The sequence below is a fragment of the Silurus aristotelis genome, assembly GCF_946808225.1.
Source record: "Silurus aristotelis genome assembly, chromosome: 18".
Taxonomy (NCBI): Eukaryota; Metazoa; Chordata; class Actinopteri; order Siluriformes; family Siluridae; genus Silurus; species Silurus aristotelis.
The window spans coordinates 20,114,650-20,134,785 of record NC_139591.1 but is presented as its reverse complement, the minus strand read 5'-3'; the positions used below and the strand labels follow the sequence as shown (position 1 = coordinate 20,134,785).

Here is a 20,136-nt window from a genome sequence, read left to right as displayed (position 1 = left end):
CCAGAGAAATGACCATGAAAGCATGAGAGCAGTTAATCTCAGCAAGCACTGAGCACTGAGTCGGTTGTGCCTGTCTGGAAGTTGAGTCAATGCAACTGGACTTCTGTCTGGTTGGATCGAAACGTTTTACCGCTCATCCGAGAAACTTCTTCAATCTGAGAGAAGTTGGTAAGATTTTATAAATTTGTATGATCCAGGGTCAATGATCCTCCTCTCTTGTTAAAAGAGAGTGGGAAAGGAGGTGTCGGAAATAAGGGAAGTTGTTAGGATGTAACTACACCAGAGAAGAAAGGTAAAGGGGAGAGTGAAAGGAAGTATACAGGGTAACAATCGTGTGATAAAAAAAGTGGATCGCAGACTGTGGGGTCGCTTCACATCGGCCACGTTGGGGCAAAAAAGTTGCAATAGAACACACCGGACAGAATTGAGGCGTTGGCTAAATAGGGTGTACATTCTGTGCTTGCATGAGAAAACATAACTCTTTCATACCAGTGGCAGTCGTCTGCATTCGGAGTTTTCTTTGTCACCACCAAGCTCCGCCACGATTTTACATACAGAATCGGCCGAAAAACAGCTGACACCGTCCGACTGGAGACAACAGTGTCCTCCTTCACTCCTCTCTCAAATGTTTATAACAGTTGACACGACTCAACTTTCAGATAACCGCACCTGGGAGACTGAGACACGTACTTGCTTTTAACAGGGGTTAAACTTTGCTTTCAGGTCAAGGTGCAATTTATTGACTTCATTTTTTTAAGACCACACGTGCCGACATTGCGCTGAACGCTCACGTCAGACGTCCTCATGTTCTCGAAACGATAGCAATACTTTACTTTTAAACTGTGAATGTCGTAAAACTTTGCATGACCAACCAGCAACACAATGCAGCAACTGATACAAACACAGTAGAAATGCTGGTTAAATGGTTAATACTCAGCACTTGGTAATGTATTTCAGTACTCAGTACCGATGCATCCCTTGATGTAACAATGAACATTATGTCGGTATGGAAATGTAACATCAGCACATGCCCACACGGAAGCATATAATTAGCGTATTACTTCGGTTTCACCTTTTCATACATCGCCGGAAAAGTCTAAGTCAACACGAATGACTGATTTTTTCATTCCGTCAGTTAGCAAACACAATCCTGGGTATCCTGCGTCTCATTATATTAGTGAAGGATGATCTGCTGTGAAGAATACGAGCGGATTCACAGCTCACACCCACAGAGTCCTGTACCTGCTTTTCCTACAGATGGATGTGTTTTTATTCTGACAGCCTGCGACGGCTTAATAGTGCTCCTGTAACGCAAGTACGGGAAAAAAATAAAACACACCAATTAGCATGCAGGAGAGATTCAAAGGGAAAGCGGGGGTTAAGTGTGCTTTCTGTTCTGATGCTCCTCTTTTTCACCAATAACTTAAAAAGCAAAGCAATCAATCAAAGCAAGTTAGATTTAAAGATCTTTCCTCAAGTGACACATGCATGGGGAAAAAAGAGCAAGCCGGGACTGCTTTGATAATGGAACAAAGAAATGGTAAAATGATTTCTTTCTTTCTTTAAAAAAAAAACCCCTCACTTGTTCATTTACCATAAATAGATAAAAAGTATGATGTGTCTCTCTTTTGCTTTTTTTTTTTTCATCCCCCCCCACATATCACTACAAATATCCCTTCTTAATAAGACTGGGCTTTCTTGAAATCACATGATATTTAGAGAATACAAAATTGATAAATGAAATAAGTGCAACAGCAAATAAAGAATGGAACAGGCGAACAGGGAGCTCGTCGTTTTATCACGCCGGAAGCGTTCCGAAACGATCGAATATAATGCTATTTAGCCGAACTCTCTGGTGTTGCACTGATTAGGTTATTAAGGGAGCCGAAATTTGCTACCATGATTAAAATCGGATATAAATTCCGCACAGCCTAATTAAAGAAAAAGCAGCAGGATGGAGAACACCGAAGACATCAAGCAGCGGATGAAACCACGTCTTAGTGGATAAAAAAACAGAAATATGGACACTACGTTACAGGAATTTACGAGGTGGTATCAAAAAGTTTCGAGACTAGCTCTGTCTACAAGAAAGAATTTTATTTATCTACGTTTACATATTATTATCCTTTCAAATAGTCTTCTTGAACAGCAATCCAGTGCTCCCAGTGTTCCCACCACTTCTGGAATGTGTCCCAAGTTTTCTTTTCGAATCGCGTCAGGCCCCTTCTGCACTTCGTCCTGGATCTCCGCAATGGTGTCAAAATGATGAACGTTGAGCCGGATATTTGTCTTTGGGAAGAGGTGAGTAGGGTGGGTGCGAAAGTGAGATCATGTTGTTTCCAGCAGGAAACTCACGTGTAAGGAGACAAAGTGTGTCAGAATGGTAGACATGGCAACACGTGGTTAAAATAGCAACAGTCGCGCAGCTCCCGATGTACACTGAACAATGTCTTTCGGCACACACATAAAGGATGATGCTCCCTGTGACTGTGCGTGCAGCCGTGTGCTGCCATCTGTTGGCATGTAACAAAACTGGTCTCCAAACTTTTTGATACCACCTCATACAATATTGCAACGACACTGACCATAACACTCATACAGGTTTTGGATAAAAAGCTCCAATTCACTCTGAAGGCTTAATATAATATTTTGAGGAGCGGCTGTAGGGATTTGTGTTTAGTCAACTGCAAGAACATTAGTAAGATCGGGCATTGATGAAAGGTGAGGAGGTCGGAAGTGAAATTGATGTTCCAGGCGTTCACTGGGGTTAAGGCACTTGAGTTCATGACACTCGAGTTTAACCTTCCTGGACAAATGATGCCTTCGTGGAGCTCATTTTGTGTAGAGGTGCATCATGATGCTGGAACAGGTTTTGGGCCAGGTTTTGGGCCTTATTGCACTGCTACAGCGTGCAATAAGGTTCTATAAAATCGTATGCTTTTAACTTTGTGGAAACAGATTTGGTAAGAACCACACATGAGTGTGAAGGTCAGGGGTGCAAAAACTTTATGCCATATAGTGTCATTTATGTCTGTCGTTTAATAATGTGTTGACTGACTAATTCCCAGAATCTGATTGGTCGGATGGTGTTGATTAATTTCTTATAACAGAAACTCTAAAAACTAATATTGTGCTAATTATTATAATGTTATAGTTTCTATAGTCAAAATTTACACTGGGAAAAAAGTCAAGTCTTCAAAAAGGAGACAATTTCCTGTATTTGGAAGTCTGGAGTCTCCAGGATCAGGATATGAGGAAGTAATACTAAATGTAACTGTTCACAGATAAAAAATAAATATTGTATATAATGTTCTTTAATGTATAAACATTTTACCATAAGTGAAAGGCAAAAATGGCTGAGAAATGAAAGAGGGGGGGGGGGGGGGGGGGGGAACCCACTTCAGGTCCTGTGATTATGGATGAATAATTAATGAGACTGGACTGTAACGCAGGTTGAATCGAGTTGCTGAATCTATTATGATTTATTTTAGAATTTATAACTCTGTGCTGAAGATCGACACGAACCGAGGCATGGCGTTTTTCTACCATCCATGATTTTTCTCTATTTAAATAAAATACTCTGACATCACAAGCATCAGCCAATTAGAAAGGACCTGGGGTGGAGCATTCATATTTCTAGTCATTAGTGTTTGATAACTGATTCAATAAAAAGTCATTTTGGCTAACTCAGACTGCTGAACATGACATTTACCCTAATCGAAAAGTGTTTTTACATACAAATGATGGGTCCTGACAGATGTCAGCCAGCCGTGTGGTGCTTTATTTTACACATCTTGCTGCTCAGCTGGATGTAAATACACAGAAGAAGCTCATTATCATGGAGAATGCGTCTGTATCTGAAAGCCACTGTTTTCGAATATCCACAAACGTCTCTTTGATTTTAAACCTGTACATCATGAAGGATTTTTTGTGTGTGTTGTTACTTGTTCAATCTGAAACTTTTTTCAAAACTTAAACCCCCAACACTCCCTACCCCAGTTAGCCCACTGTGCTAAGCTAACGGTCACAGAAATGCTTTTCTCGTGCTGTAGGAAGCCCCTTCTGCTGCAGTCGTGCTTCTCTTCATTTTGACGATTTCAAATAGTTAAAAATGGTGTGTGAGACACAGAAAGAGAGAATAGAGAGAAAGAAAATGACAGAGATCAATGTCAGTGTTTTGGACTGGAGGTGTCCGTCTGATTGTTTCGGCCCTTGCGGACTTGGAGTTTTATTTACACGACCTGAATGACAAATACGACGGACAGGACGATGGTTGCCGTGGAGACGCTGGACAGAAACGCAGACGATTGTCTGTCGTTCTCGGATTGGTGCGAGTCGATGGAGCCGTCCATGGTGGAATCCAGAATGTTCTGTAAAGCAAAAGAGGAAGGATGATGTGAGACATTACAGAACAAAGTTATAACACGTTAATAAATGATTGGTCTCAGCATTTTATCGCCTCACTGTCAACATACAGTTTAACCACTACCTCCTTGAACATAGCATACTGAACTTGTAGTTGAAGTTGAAATCATGCAACAAAAAAAAAATCTTACTGTCATAAGAGGCTGAGGTTATGTGGATCACACATCTGTATCTGCTTAGTGTTTAAAATACACACATCTGATTTTATATTTACTTTAGGAATTTTAGGATTTTATATTCACCCAGGAAGGTACATTCCAGAGCGTTCTCTAATCAAGAAGCTGGGCTTTAGGCTGTGGACAAAAACAGCCATCGTCATGTTGCTTTTATGAGCCTGAAACACAATTTTGCTTGAAACTGGCAGAAATGTGAGCACCTTAATTGCGCAAGCACTGAGACACATGCCTGAATTCGCACTTGTTGTGAAAGTGTTATGACCTAAAGTAGAAATGTTATTATTTCTGATTGGAAGATTGTATGTTCAAGACCAAGTATCACCAAGTAGTTTTTTGCTTCATAGACCGCTGGGATATGCAAAGAAATAACATATAGGAAATTTCCGTGTGGGATCAATAAAGTATTCTGAAAACAATCAAACAATTGAATAAATAAATAAATAAATAATGATAATAATACATAAAAGATATTAATTTAATACTTTTTTAGTAGTATTCCAAAAGTTTGAATTAAATAAAAAAGCAAAAATTATATAAAACAAAGGAAAAAAAATATGACGACGACTATATCAAATTATTATTATTGTTATTATCATTATTATGATTATGATTATTATTATTTAACATAATTAGTGTTATTGGTACATCACAGCTCAATAAATAAATCAATATAAAATAAGAAAGAAAGAAAGAAAGAAAGAAAGAAAGAAAGAAAGAAAGAAAGAAAGAAAGAAAGAAAGAAAGAAAGAAAAACTCCATAATAAAAAAATATAATAAATTGTGATTAAATACCTATTTTGCTTTACTTTTCCCCTTTTTTTAATTAATAGCACAACATATTAAAATAACTGTAATTAACAATAAACAATATCCATTTGTAGTTACGAATGGTTAAAAATAAAAATAAAAATAAATGAATATACCACTGCTTATTTCTTTTCGGCAGGTCCGGATCTCACATTTTAGCTGAGGAAAACTCAGTATTGTTATTTATCCGCTGCCTGAATGAGCACACAGTGTTTACCCATCAGTCACACATGGATACGCTGACTGAGGCACTGGAAAGTTAAAACATCGACTATTTGATATACTGTACATTTTGAACTGTCTCAGTAGCAGCATTATTATTTCCTGTCTTCTGAGGGACCTGTTTTTTTTTTTTTTTTTACCAACTTTTTATTTTCCTCAGTAATGGCAAACCTGTGTGTCTCTGAGCTGCCAGCTGCATCTCCTTTACTGGGCTATACAATCAGGACCGCCCTTATCGTCGCTAACGTCATCGATCCTTGATTCGGCACAATATTCAGGCAGCTTTTTCGTCCCTGAACGTTCTGGTGTTAAAGGCTATGACAAAGAAGCGACAAATTATCTACCTGGGATGTCATACGGTGTAAAAACAGTGCATTCCTGCAGGGATGACAACATTTGGGATGGAGACAGCATGAGTTTATTTATAGGAACGGAGTGTAGGTAGGGTTGGTGTTTGGCAGTTTAGAGCTACAAACTTACAAAGACTATGTTCAAACGTAGAGATCTTGCAGGGGCGTATAAAATGTGAAGTAAGAGTGTCCAACACACACAAAAGCAGGTCTTTATTGCTAATTTCGGGATTTTTAATAGTCTTTTGTTGCTTGTCAGATTGTAAAAAACATGATCCCCATGTCACACTGTAGGATCTCAGTTGTCATAATGTCGGACTGTACGACAGTCAAAAAACTGACACACGACACAATACTGAACTTTACGTCATCGATCCAGGACACGTTCAGACCCCCGTTCTTTTGCTAATGGTAGCTAGCAGCAAACAAAAACAATCCGTAGCTTTCATTTTGTTGCTTTGCTAATAAAAACTGAAAAAAAAAAAAAAAGTCTCTGGCATTAACGTCCACCTGACTCGTTTCGACATATTTCTCTGAGGTGGTTTAAAGTTGTCGTGCTAATTGCTAATTTAACGATTGTCGTAGCCGAAGTCACACTGTAGGAAAGTCTGAAATCTTCGGACACTGCCAGAATTTCATCGGAGGAAAAACATGATTGCAGCAGTCATTAATCGACTGCCGGTGAACAAACCAGCAATCAAAGACTAGAGATTTTATCTTTGGATTATAGGAATCTTTTAGGATTCTAAATTTGTCATGGCTTTAGGCACGCAGTGTGCACCTGGCTTAAGAGATCCGTAGTTGGTTGTCGAGAGAAACAATCAGTGCATGGATAGAATTCCTCGAATGATCTATACCCTTTTTTTAATATAAGATCTAATTGCCTATTAATTCCAAACCTGAAAAGGTCCTGATCAGGACAATCCAGAAGATCCCAGAAGCACCTCATTGCAGGATCTTTACTACAGAAAAGGTTACAAATGTGTCATCAGGGGTCCCTGCTGCACTGCCCACTCCTTGTTCACGCTTATGAAGTCTGGTGAACGGTACAGACACTGGGACAGCCTGTTCCCCCGGGGTGTCAGACTCATTAACAAGAGCCACACTGTAACACTTTCACCCACATGTTCCGCCTCACTTTGACACCCTGAATGTCGACAGTTCACCGAGTATTCAATTTGTTTTTAAGAACTCTTCAGAATATATTTTGCATGCCAAAGCAAATAAAAAGGGCGAGGGTTGCCATGTTTCAGCTAATTCCACAAATACCACAATTGCCTTAAAAAAAATAATAAAAAAATACACACAGACTTAAAACAAGCCAAAATCTTTCAGACTGAAAAACAGGAATCATTCTTCTTTACACCATTTTGGATTTGACATATACACCAAATACCCAAAAGTATGTTCACACCTGCCTATCACACTTGTCTTTTAAGCTCTGCAGGTTGGGAGCACACAATTGTGCAGAATGTATTTGTAGGCTGTGGAATTATAATTTCCCTTCACTACCCACTAACCCGTTTCAGCATGTTTGCCAAAGATGATTAAGCTTAACCTCCACTATTTGGAATGAACTGTGAACTGTGAACACTGACTGCCCCTGAGACCTCCTCACTCAAGATCAGTCCCTGATCCCACTAATGCTGAATGATCACATATCTTCATAGACACTCCCCCACGTAACAGGAAATGGGGAATAAATCTGGAATGGGATGTTAAAAAACGACACATGTTAATAATGGTCACAAAGTTTTGGCCATACGTGCAACCAGAAAGTCCTGCTCAAGGTACATGAATGTGATATTCAACATGAAAAAAGTTGTTTTCTCGTTTTCATGACTTATTTTTCTTATCATTTTGACATCCTAGTAATCAGTAAAGTAATTCCCCTTTTATCGCGGTGATTACGTTCCAAAACCGCCTGAGATAAACGAAAAACCACACCAAAAATGATATTTTAATACTGTACTGTATTAACATTTTACTTTATTTTATAATTAATAATTATATTGATTATAAAAGGATATTTTATGTATACGGTACTGTACTGTATTAACATTTTACTTCATTTTATGATTAATAATTATATTTTTATTAATACATTTAATTTCTTCAACATAAAACTCCATAAAAACAATTCCCCTAAGTTTTTTGGTCTATGGTGTTATCCGCGAGAGACCGGGAAAATCAGCCAAACTAATTAGTTATGTGGCAAATGCAATTCCTCGATAAACACCGGGGGCGCCAGATTCGAATCGCGGTAAAGTGGGGGATTACTATACTTAATTTTTCTGTGTATTCGGCATAAGAGCCTGTTTTAGAGGAAGACACGTGAGAAGGAGGTTGGCACGTCTGCTATATACCAGAAACATTCACAAGGCACGAGATTAAACTTTTATAACTATTATTGAAGTCGGAATTTTCTGCCTTCTGTTTTCACTGCTGCTACACATTTCATTTCACTTAATATATAACCTTACAGGTGTATTTATTTAAAGTTAAGATCTTGAAAAAACAAGACAAAATATTATAATGAATGGCCTCTTAGGACTTGCGTACATTAATGCTGATTCAAAGTATTAAAAAACTAAACCCCTCCTATTTTACACTATGACTTGTGAACATTTGCTGCATTCAAATTACATTTGAGCGCTGTTCAAGCTCATCTGTCTCCTGAATCAGTGAGCGGTGATGATTGGACGTCTCAAAGAGCTGAACGAATAAATCTTTGAGTGAACACATGCCTGGTGTTTATGCATTAGAATCTGTCTACTTATTTTCACTGCCACCTGGACACTCATGCTTGCCATCAGGAGAAACCCTGAGCATAAAGAACAGACTTGTGGGATTCCTTTTATCACCACCATTTTTATGGATCATCACTGAGACTGTATATTAGAGATATTCTAGTAGAAAAATGACAGCTGTGTCGCAGTAAAATCTAAAGAGATTGAGAGCCTGGGAATCAGTCAGTGTGGGACAGGACAATGTCAAGTAAACGGTCATGTGACCACAGGCTTTTTTTTTTTGTGTTGCTCTTTCGGTCGTTTGGCTCTTCACCCTGGAGTTTGTGTTTCGCTCAAGCTCCCAACACACCCGAGGTAATCAAAGTTGTGCAGCTGAAATTCCCCACGCTGAACGTCTTACCTCATCTGCACATTCAAAACTGCTGGAGGGAGAGCACTTCTCTGCACCGTCCTGGGAGACACAGACACAAGAAAATATGATTGCAGAAGATAAAAGCTCCGCTAAACATCTATCAAACGTGTGTGTCCCGAAAAAACGTGAAACAAAAAAACTGGTTTATTTTCATTCGCCGTCCTTATTTGATCTTTTTACAATTCATTGAGACAAATCGAGTGTTTGGATGTGTGAGAAACCATAAAATTCAAATCTATCACTGTGTTAACGCCAACATCTTTTGATGAATAATACTGCATTCGACTGAAGTTTGTAACTTGGAATTTACTGCCACTTTAATTCACCTCAAGTCAGCTCTTGTATCAGCAATGTTTACACTCTACCACATCTACATTACACCCTCACACTCAATCTGTTTCTGCTTTATTTATATATACATAGTAGTAGATTCTTCAAAGGTGGCTACTCTGATGAACTGAAGAATCCAAAATACAAAACATTTTATGGGTTATTTCATTCTTTATTACATAGTTTATTACACATTTTTATGTGTGTTAACTGATAGTTAGGATGTTTAGTATTAATGTATAATGTCGAGGAAATATATATATTAGGGCTGTCAAAATTAATGCGTTTATAACTTGTTCACGCAAATTCATTTTAATGCTAATAATTTTTTTTAAACGTTTGATTAATGCACTTAGCATTTCTGTGTTCTGACCATTTTTTATTAAAGATAATTAATTAATATCAAATTCAAACTTTCAATGAAATACAACGTCCTTTCTTTACCCAGATATGAAAAATAAATAATATCAACAAAAAAAATATACATTTTTACTGATGCGCTAAAATCAAGCACCAAAATCCGCACGCATTCGGCAATTGAAACTGTCCGTGTGGAAACATAGCAAAAGTTCTGTTTGGTGCCCTGATGATTTACGGATTTGAAAAGACCATAATTACTTTAAGACATGCGCAACACTACTTTGTCTTCAAGTTCTGTGTTGAGTTTGGTTTCACTAACAATCAACAAAGCAATATTTTTTATTTGACCAATATTTCATATTTGTCACTGTCCATGTTGATTAGAGTCTTGAAAACTTAAAAAGTGTTCATTTAAGGTACATTTAGAAGAGATAATAATGTGCGATTAAGTTGCGATAATATTTGAATTGATTGACAGCTCTAATATATATGATCCATTGTGATCAAACAAATACAATTTTTTATTAGTCTTTGAAAACCAGGGATCACATATTGCAGCAGCATTGCTTCGTAGCAGAAGAGTCCATGTGCTAAACTGGCATGTCCAGACCTTCCACTAATTAAAACAAAAAATACACCAAAGAAGACCCAGGACTGTTGAGCAGCTAGAATCATGTATCAGATACAAACAGAACAAAACACCAAAAACTCCAGCAACTGTTCTGCTTAGATCCCAGACATACACAGACTATTGTAAAAAAAATAGGAGATGCTAAAAAGTAGTAAGTTGGAATATACATCAAAAGTCACAAAAGTCACAATTTTCTGAATATCATGTGAAAAAGAAAAACATGTCCTCTCATTTTTGTTTCTTTACTTTTTAATGAGCTTGTGATATCGACTAATGAAGGCCACAGTGAAAGTGCATTCTTTTTAATAAATCAGTTTTAAAAAATTGTTACGCCGTTAGTAAAGAAAACTCAACCCTGCTTCACATTTAAGCTCATAATGCAGACCATTGTTGAGAAAAGAAAGCTAAGACGGATTCACATTTTTTTAAAGGTTAAATTCATGTTTTTTTAATGTGGTGTTAAAAAAAAGAGGGACAAGGGCTAAATAGCACAGCAGTCCTATCGGCACTTGTGGAAAATCACACAGCGTTTCTATGACTGGTGTATTCCTAATTGGCGAGTTTCCAAGTTTGCCGGCTTGACACCTCCAGCATTTTGACTAAATATCTGACGAAATCGCGTACAACACAAATGTCGAGTTTTATTAAAGTCGTAATCATGCACACCTGCCTCTCTAATGCACTGAATCAGGTGGCTTGTATTAGCGTTGTGTAAATCCTTACACTTATCAGAAGAAATATAATTAATACAGAGTTTTTTCACTCTTGTATAACCAATTAGTGTGAAAATACATCACTGTCCACCAAGGGAACATTCTGGAAAAAAAAACTGTTAAATAAGATGTCACTGAACACAGTGGTAGATGTTGGCAATTTAAACATGGACAATAATTGAAACTTTAAAGAATTCTCACCGTCTTCTGCTCATACAGCTGTAAAGCATTATGAGAACTTTGTTGCTAGGCAACGAAACGAACCGAATTCAGTAGCTGACAGCGTGTCGAGCTAGCAGATCGGCATGAAGTCAATTTTATGAACGATTTGGATGCACAGCGATGCCAGAAATGAAACAAATGAATTGGAAAGTAAACATTTCTCTCAGATGTGTTGAAAAAATGCTAATACAATAAGACTGTATGGCTTGAAATACTGTAATTAGCATTTAGCATTAATCTTTAATGCTCACATGTTTGCCTATGTTTATAGGCTTGCCTGTGTGGCAAAACAATCAAAAGATGTATCTAATTTATTGTACTGTATAATAAAAATATGAAGTAATCACTGCAAATCAGATTCTTTTTCTAGAACAACATGTTCTAAAGAATGTTTGCTAACACATATTTTGCTAACAATGTTGGAATGCAGCTGGTACGTATTATGCATTCCAACCCCAAAACTTCATGCAGAGCTATTAAAACTGTATTGTCTATTGCCTCTTGTGACACTGGAACAGCTCTGAGCCTTTGAGTCCTGGGCTCTACAAGACCTCTGAAGGTGTATTCGGTACCAAGAAGTTAGCAGCAGATTCTATGAGTACTGTAAGCTGTGATGAGGAGCCTCCATGGATTGGACTTGTTCGACCAACACTTCTTACAGCTACTTAATCAATAAAGGTGTGAACAGTGTTTAGAACAAAATGACGATCGCCCAGATCATCTGCTGGCTTGCTTTTTTTGCACAATGCCTGCTGGTGCCATCTCTTCCCCAGGTAAGTAATGAACATGTACACGGCTATCCACATGATGTAAAATAAAATGTAATTCATCAGACCAGGCAGAGTTCTTCTATTGCCCCATGGTCTAGTCCTGATTGGTGTTTTCAGCAGTATACAGGTGTCAGCGTGGGTACTCCAACTGCTCTGCAGACACACAGTCCAATATGTAGCAAGCTGTGATGCTTTGTGTGTTCTGACACATTTCTATCAAAGCCAGCATGAACATTTTCAGCAAATTGTGCTACAGGAGCTTTTTTACTCTCTTTGATCCTTGGGATCCCATGACCCTGTCAATGGTCCACCCATTGTCCTTCTGTGGACAACTTTCAGAAGGTACTAACCACTCCATAATGTGAACATCTCACAGGACCTTGCCTAGCCCATAGTTCGGACTGCTCACTTGCTGCATAATACACCAATCAGGCATAACTTTATAGTCTCTAATATAAAGACCACCTGCCTAATATTGTGTTCGCCCCCCTTTTTCCCACCAAAATAATTCTGACCCTTTGAGCATTAACAGCATTTACATTTTCAGCAGTTTGAGCTACAGGAGCTCGTCTGTTGGATCGGACCACACGGGCCAGCTTTCGCTCCTCAAGTGCATCAATGAGCCTCGGCCACCCATGACCCTGTCACCGGTTCACCACGGTTCCTTCCTTGGACCACTTTTGATAGATACTTACCACTGCAGACTGGGAACAGCCCACAAGAGCTGCAGTTTTGGAGATGCTCTGACCCAGACGTCTAGACATCACAATTTGGCTCTTGTCAACCTTATGCTTGCCCATCAAATTAAAAACAAATATTCAATTGCTGCCTAATAAATCCCACCCACTAAGAAATGTCATGATGAAGAGATAATCAGACCTCCTGGAATGTTTAAAGGTTCTGGCATGGGAGAGCTGGTGTTGGATCTGTGATGATCACAAATGTTGAGCTGTTTTATGAGTTGCTCAGAAGCTCCAAGTTTTATAACCATAATGACTGTATAAGACTGTAGAAAGACCATTACTTATAATCACACACTCCAGTACTCATGTTAGTTCTCTCTCTCCAGTGTTCTGTATTGTTGAAAGATTTATGATCAAAGTCTTGATGTCACCCAAATGAGGATGGGTTCCCCTTTTGAGACTGGTTCCTCTCAAGGTTTCTTCCTCATAACATCTAAGGGAGTTTTTCCTTTCCACAGTCACCACGGCTGCTCATCAGGGATAAATACACATCATTCACCTTCACTGGTGATTTCTGTAAAGCTGCTTTGAGACAATGTCTGTTGTTAAAAGCGCAATAGAAATAAACTTGACTCAATTCACTGGTCATAATGTTAAAATGTCACAATGTTATGTCTGGTCAGTGTACAGTATATCTGACCCCGTAACAGTTGCAGTAGGGAGATATTCAATGGTATTATTTTTACCTTTCAGTGGATTGAATGCTTTAGCAGATAATGTATAAATAGTCTTTCCCTTGCCTCATTTGATTTTCTCACCTTGAAGATAATATAAGAAAACCTTTTTTTTTTCAAACCTTGTTTTGTCACGCTAGCAAAAAAACAGTTAAAAAAAATCTACGTATTATTAGTCACAGGTCTCTGGTAAAATATACAAGCTCTATCAAGCAATACTTGCAAAAGTTGAAAAGATTGATACTAAAGGCAGTCAAATATTAAGTTTTAATTAATTTCGTTTCTTTTCCCGGAGCTAAAATCACTTCCCTACTCCTGTAAAGACCTGAAAAAGCTATTTATTCATTTCTGCATGCGCTGGAATTCATATTCATGGTGCGGTGGCACATTTTGTATCTATTAACTGCATATAGGAAATGCCTCTTTCTCTTTTTTATGTGGACTATTATATTTATAGCTTCGTCGTTTACTCGTGTTACGAAGATGATCCCGCGCCCATTTTTTTCCCCTTCGCGGAATGACAAGCAGCCGCATGGGAGATGCAGCGAGAACGCCATATTTTCATAATATTTAAAATGCGTTCATGTTTGCGCATCTAAATCCATTTTCCGTCAGGTAAAGGATGTTCTCTAGGAGAAAGAAGCCGTTCCTGAACGAGGCAAAAAGGAATTGGAAATGTAGTCGTTAATATTCAGTATAAAACATCCCTGCCAAGCCGAGGATTGTGTTACAGCATCGTTTTCCAGCTCCTCCCGATGAAGATTAACATCAAAACACTTCCAGCTTATAATAAAAATATACAGTATATATATATATATATATATATATATATATATATATATATATATATATATATATATATATATATATATATATATATATATATATATATATATATATAATGATATCCCTTTTGTGTGACTGTGTGTGTGTGGGTGTGAGTGTGTATGTTTGCTTAGTGTAGGAAGCAATCAAACACACTCAAAGACTTTCTACCTCCACGTGCCCTTACAAAAGATACAAATGAAACTTATGAATCACATTTTGTATATATTTTTGTATTTTATTGATTTATTTATGAATGTTTTTATTTATTATTCACGTCTACTTACACAAAGAGTTTTATAAGACAAACCACAGCATGGAATAATTCTCAATTCTAAATATATTCTTTTTTAGTGGACGATCCACATTAGCTTAAATGCATGTGTGTAAATGTGTATATACATGTTGACCGTATAAATATATACAGTATGTATATTCAGTGCCAGTCACATCTTTAAAAACACCTACTCTTCATTTATGAGAGACATTTTTGCCTCTAATAGAAACACTTCTGTAAAGAAGATGTTAGCAGACTGTCTCACCCCCACAGTCAAACATGGAGGTGGAAGTTTAATGGTATGGGGTTGTTTTGCAGCAGGGAATGTTGGAGACTTATTGGAGGGAATACTAAAGCAACATGGCAACAATTCAACACCATGCAATTCCGTCTGGTCTGCTGCTCATTGGAACCGACTTCTCCATACAACAAGACAATGAGCTAAAGTTTTGTGCTATTTAGAGAGCAAACACTCGACTGGAGTGATATCTATCATTTAAGTGCCTGCCCAGTAACTGCACCTAAATCCTATTGAACTGCTCTGGGATGAACTGGATCACAAGGTCAGAAAGAACTCTCCAACTAGCGTAAAGCTGTCAGGATGTCAAAAGTGCGTGTAAAGCTGTTATTCATGCTAAGGGAGGATTTTTCAATTGAAATAAAGTGGAACATTTGTACATTTATATTTTTGGTTGGTCAAAGTAAATCTTCATACTGTTTAATTACCGAGTTTATTGCATATAAACAAAAGGAACGTGCATGACTCTTAAAAATGATAAAACACTCCGGATTTCCAAAATTTGACAGGCACAGTGTATGTATTTTATCAATGTGACCATTTTACACTTTATAATGTAAGACCTGAGTTGCTTGGCATCCCAGGTCCCACAGTATAATTTTCTATGTATTTCAGGTGCAAATCACAACTAGGCATTATTACTTCTTTATAGATTTAATCCTGCACGATGGCTCAGTTGAAGCAAATTTAATCTGCATGCAAAAAGCAAAAAAAATCACTTAGATCTGATGAAATGTTGGTGGAAACTTCAGGAATAAAAAGCTCTAATAAATGAGCAAAATATTACTGTAATCTTTTACATTAGGTACATATAATAAATCTGTATTTACAAACTCTGGAATTAATTTTACATTAAAAAAGCTTCCTTAATACATTCTGGTCTTTTTGAAAAACCAAAAGTGACACATTCATTCTGTCAGATTGTAAAATCTTCTTTAGTAATTCATCACCAAACTGTCATAGAAAAAGTATTCGCAACTGCAGGGAAAACATTCTTGATAAAACGACAGACTTCTGTTTAGCGTACGTTCTGTATTCGCCTTACACCTTACACTCTCATCATTTTCACCAAAAGACAAACCCGCCACACATGGCCACATCGGATATCATCATAATATCGTAAACTGTAATAAGTCTGGGCGATTGCTGTGCGGAACACAGAACGCTGGCAAACACCCAAACCGAGACTAATAAATATCCACCACTCAGATTCTCAGTGTGTGATGGAGATGAAACAAAGCCACACATCTGTGCTGAAGAGCCCTAAAAAAACACGGCCAATAAATTACGTTCTGTACCGAGAATGCTCGGGAAAGGAGCATATGTTCGAGTTTATCGCAATCTGGTGCCAGTCTAGATCAAAAGAACATCTTGGTTGTAATAATCTGGACCCTGGTGCTTAATTGGAAGTGGAAGTCTGAGGTACATTGGGTCGCTTTATGAGGAATTTTTGATTCAAGCTCAGAAAATAATTCTCTATGCATCATGTGGTATAGTGTATGTATCGATTCTAGAACTACAATACATGTTTTATAACATTTATTGTGCTTCAGTGGATTATCTGACAGGATTATGGACAAAAGCTACATTTCCCAGCAGCTAGTGCAGCCTCAGATTGTTCGGTCACATGTTTCTAATCACTTTTACTTGTTTCTTATCGCTTTGATTAGCACTTGTTTATACCGTCGCTCTTCACAGCACTTACTGCAACGCTTGTTTCCTGTTTTTTTTTCTGGTTATTCCGCACTTACTTCCTCCTTCGCTTCAACTACATGGAATTATCGCTTTGATATTATTTTGCGTTTGTATTAGTTAAGTTCGGATTCGATATACTTTCGATTCTTAAAGACTTTCGCAAAATATCTAATCAATTGATTTGATATCAATTGTATCTGTCTATTCCGTATTAACCGGTGGCTGAACGTGCATTTCACACCTAGGCCTTCAGAGGTGTCCTACCCGAGAAACACAGTAGAACAGAGTGCTGCATCACAGACAGGAATCTCATACAGAATGAAAAAAGGTGAAGACTAAAGCACCCCAATGAACACAGTATAGCAAGTCTCCTTTCACTGTAGCCACAGCTGCATCGCCCACATACATCATCTCAGCAAAAGCATTAATATTTACCTCATAAAATGGTGATCCATAGATTTAGATTTTTCCTAGGGATTTGAAATTAGGGGGCAAATTGTGTATTTTGTGCAAATTTTACAGGAAAGAAAATGCTAAATTTCATGAAAAAGCACAATGTTTTTGGCTGACCTTTTCTCACAATGTCCAACTTTTCTTGAAAAGTTCATCTTGTAAATGTCCTTGTAAGTATATCTGCGACCAAATCAATTTCTTCTCCTCTGCCAGTCATTGTCGAATAGAAAAACGAGTAAATCTACACATAGTTTGTGCACTTTGCTACAGATGAGCTTTCTGACCATCGATTCAAAGGATGTTAAAATGCCGACATGTTTGGATGCCTTTGAGCGGGCCTTGGCAGGAAAAAAAAACCTACCAGCTTTAAGCAACAAAGATTTGTTTTGAATCAATAGGACACGGCTGCAGTGTTTACAGTGCTGGCCTTACAGCAGATCCCTTTGACCCTGGCAACGTGTGAAGACTAAAATCTGATCGGATAGATACTTAAATCAAAAAATTATGCCCCAAAGAAATTCGAAAATGAATAGAATAGACTATTGGAAAGCATTTTATACATTTTCATAGACAAAAATATTTCAAAATGTAAGTCAGTGATTCTGATAAGAGTTTAGGTCAGCAGATGAGGAATTACTGACCCTGATGACCTTCCACTGGTATTAACAAATCCAATATATTATTGCATTGATTTTTTCTGTAAACTAATAAGATCATTTATCTGCCAATAGAAGACGACTATGTCAAGCTTCAAAGTATAAGGTATAATATAGCTTGTTTATAATAAGAAAAATCTATATATATCTGAGTGCATTTGAGATCTTTGTGATATTGCAAAAATTAAGAAAATGTGTTAATGAGTTCCAAAAAATATAATATATTCCTAATATATTCATCTGCTAGATGCTTTTACTCAAATAAAGAAAGACATCATTAGGGTGCTAGCACATATGTAGCGGTTGGAAATTTTGGGGTGAGAAAGAGGGGAAAAAAGCTGAAGAACCTTGAAAAAGGCGCGAACACATCGATCGCACTCGGGTCTGGGAGCCCACTGAGCGAAGCGGTCTCACACTGCTTTAAAGTGAAATTTTGTGGAGTTCAATTGCAGAGAGAAAAAGATTTTGTCTCATGAAGTAGCCCAAACATCCTGTCTATTTCGGGGAGCTTTACGTCGTGAGCTGCTCAACTGACGTGGAGGCATGAACTGAGCTGACATTCAGTAGTTCAGCTGTAGTGCTAAAAAAGGCCAAGGTCATCTGGTTATTGATCTGTGTTATTCCACCATGCACCAGATTTGCCTTACTCAGTGCTTAAAAAAAAAGAGCTTGACGAGGACATTTTTTGGACCTCTAAAGGCAATTTTTTCCCCTTGTAGGTTTGTATAATTGCATGCAGTGTAAAACCTAAACAAACCCAATGATTTAAAAAAATATGAGCCTAAAGTGTGAATACAACCTTAGAAGTAAAGTTAAAACTGGAGAGAGAAAAAACATAAAAATCATGCAATCACATCCTTTTATTTAGGTCCTGAGGAATTACTAAATGCAGAGTCATCTGCATTTATGAAGTGACTGATAGCACTGTACAAAAAACATGAAATTGAAATTCATTATGTTTCAATTAACTATTTATAAAGTCCTGGGTTTAGTGACACCTCACCCTTGCTTGTGAACCTGGATTTACCTGGAGCTACTATTACTAGTGCTAGATTGAAGATGTTATATCATAAAAATACAGGTACTTAGGATGGCGGGATGTTCTGATGCCCCATCGTAACTTGAAAATATTGTAAGTCGGAACATGGTCTAGCCGAATCAGGAGTATTAAAGAATGGTGATCAGTATGGCGTAGTATACTGTAATTTGTTAATCATTTAATTTAGGCAAAACAAAACAATTTACATATAATAATGTTCAAATTTTACAGTATATATGTATGTGGTAGTGGGCGTGTGGACGAGCTCCAGTCAGTGAGTGGAGGGTGGACCCGGATGAAGCGAGCAGTAAGAAGCACACCTGTTACTTTTGAGACTAATCAATGTGCTCTGTTTCAGCATCCGGTGACGCTAATGAACAGGACAGACACAAGAGCTAAAATTGGACTTTGAAACACCAAAACCAAAAATAATTGTAAGAATAATCATTCATTTTTCCAGCCATATGCGGTTCTTCCGCAAACTATTACCACAAATCTGGAGGCACAACATTGTACAGGAGAATTGTTTATGAAAATGAGACTGAGAGTTCCATTTTTTATCTTCACTTGAACTGGAGACCCAAACCTGTTCCAGCATGACAATGCACAAAGCCAACCCCATGAAGCTCTTCTTTAAATGGTTTGGAGTGGGAGATCTCCTGCTATAGAGCTCTGACCTCAATCCTATTGATCACCTTTGGGATGAATGTAAACTCTGACTGCACAGTACAGTGCAACCTCGATACGGGGGTTACGTTCTATGATCCCTCGTGAGTAACAAAAAATGGCGAGGTTTCGACTCTCCTTTTGATGGTTCCTTTTTCAAGAGGAATTGTACATGTACTGTATTGTAAACTCAACATAAATTGTGAATGATGTCATAAATGTTTTATTTACTACTTTAAACGAATAATACAATAATTAAATCGTTTTTGAAACATTTTCATGTAATTTTTAGTACAAACTCTGTTTTGAAATGTTACTCCGAACTTTCATATTTTTTCGAGTTACTCTTAGTCCGGTTCCAAATAAAAAGTCGCAAACTATCGAGGTCCCGAGGGTCAAGGTCGCGAATATCGAGGTTCCACTGTACCCCACTTTACTAACATCCTTGTGTCTGAATGAGCACAAATGTCCTCAAGCACACTCCAAAATCCAGTGAAACATCTTTCCAGAACAGTGGAAGGAATGAAAAAAGCAAATTGGGACTAAATGTGGAATGTGACAGTCCAACAGGTGACGAGGTGTCTGCAAACTAAGTATAGAGTATGTATACATTTTAAATACTGCATGGTGGTGACACTGAAT

At 37.7% G+C, this 20,136-nt stretch overlaps 1 protein-coding gene and 1 long non-coding RNA gene across 2 annotated transcripts in view; one reads left to right on the top strand and one right to left on the bottom strand.

Moving 5' to 3' along the window:
- The first annotated feature begins 354 nt into the window (after positions 1-354).
- LOC310741256 lies at positions 355-1,334 on the top strand. Its single transcript, XR_014537912.1, has 2 exons — positions 355-729; positions 797-1,334. It is a non-coding gene; the product is annotated as an uncharacterized lncRNA (long non-coding RNA).
- Positions 1,335-3,393: 2,059 nt separating this feature from the next.
- Positions 3,394-20,136, bottom strand: part of gfra2b (GDNF family receptor alpha 2b) — a 91,901-nt gene continuing 75,158 nt past the window's right edge. The window contains exons 8-9 of the mRNA XM_083568795.1: positions 9,131-9,181; positions 3,394-4,370 (exon numbers count right to left, since the gene is read on the bottom strand). Coding sequence (XP_083424921.1) covers positions 4,233-4,370; positions 9,131-9,181 — 189 coding nt within the window. The 3' untranslated portion in view covers positions 3,394-4,232. The remainder of the gene's footprint in view (positions 4,371-9,130; positions 9,182-20,136) is intronic.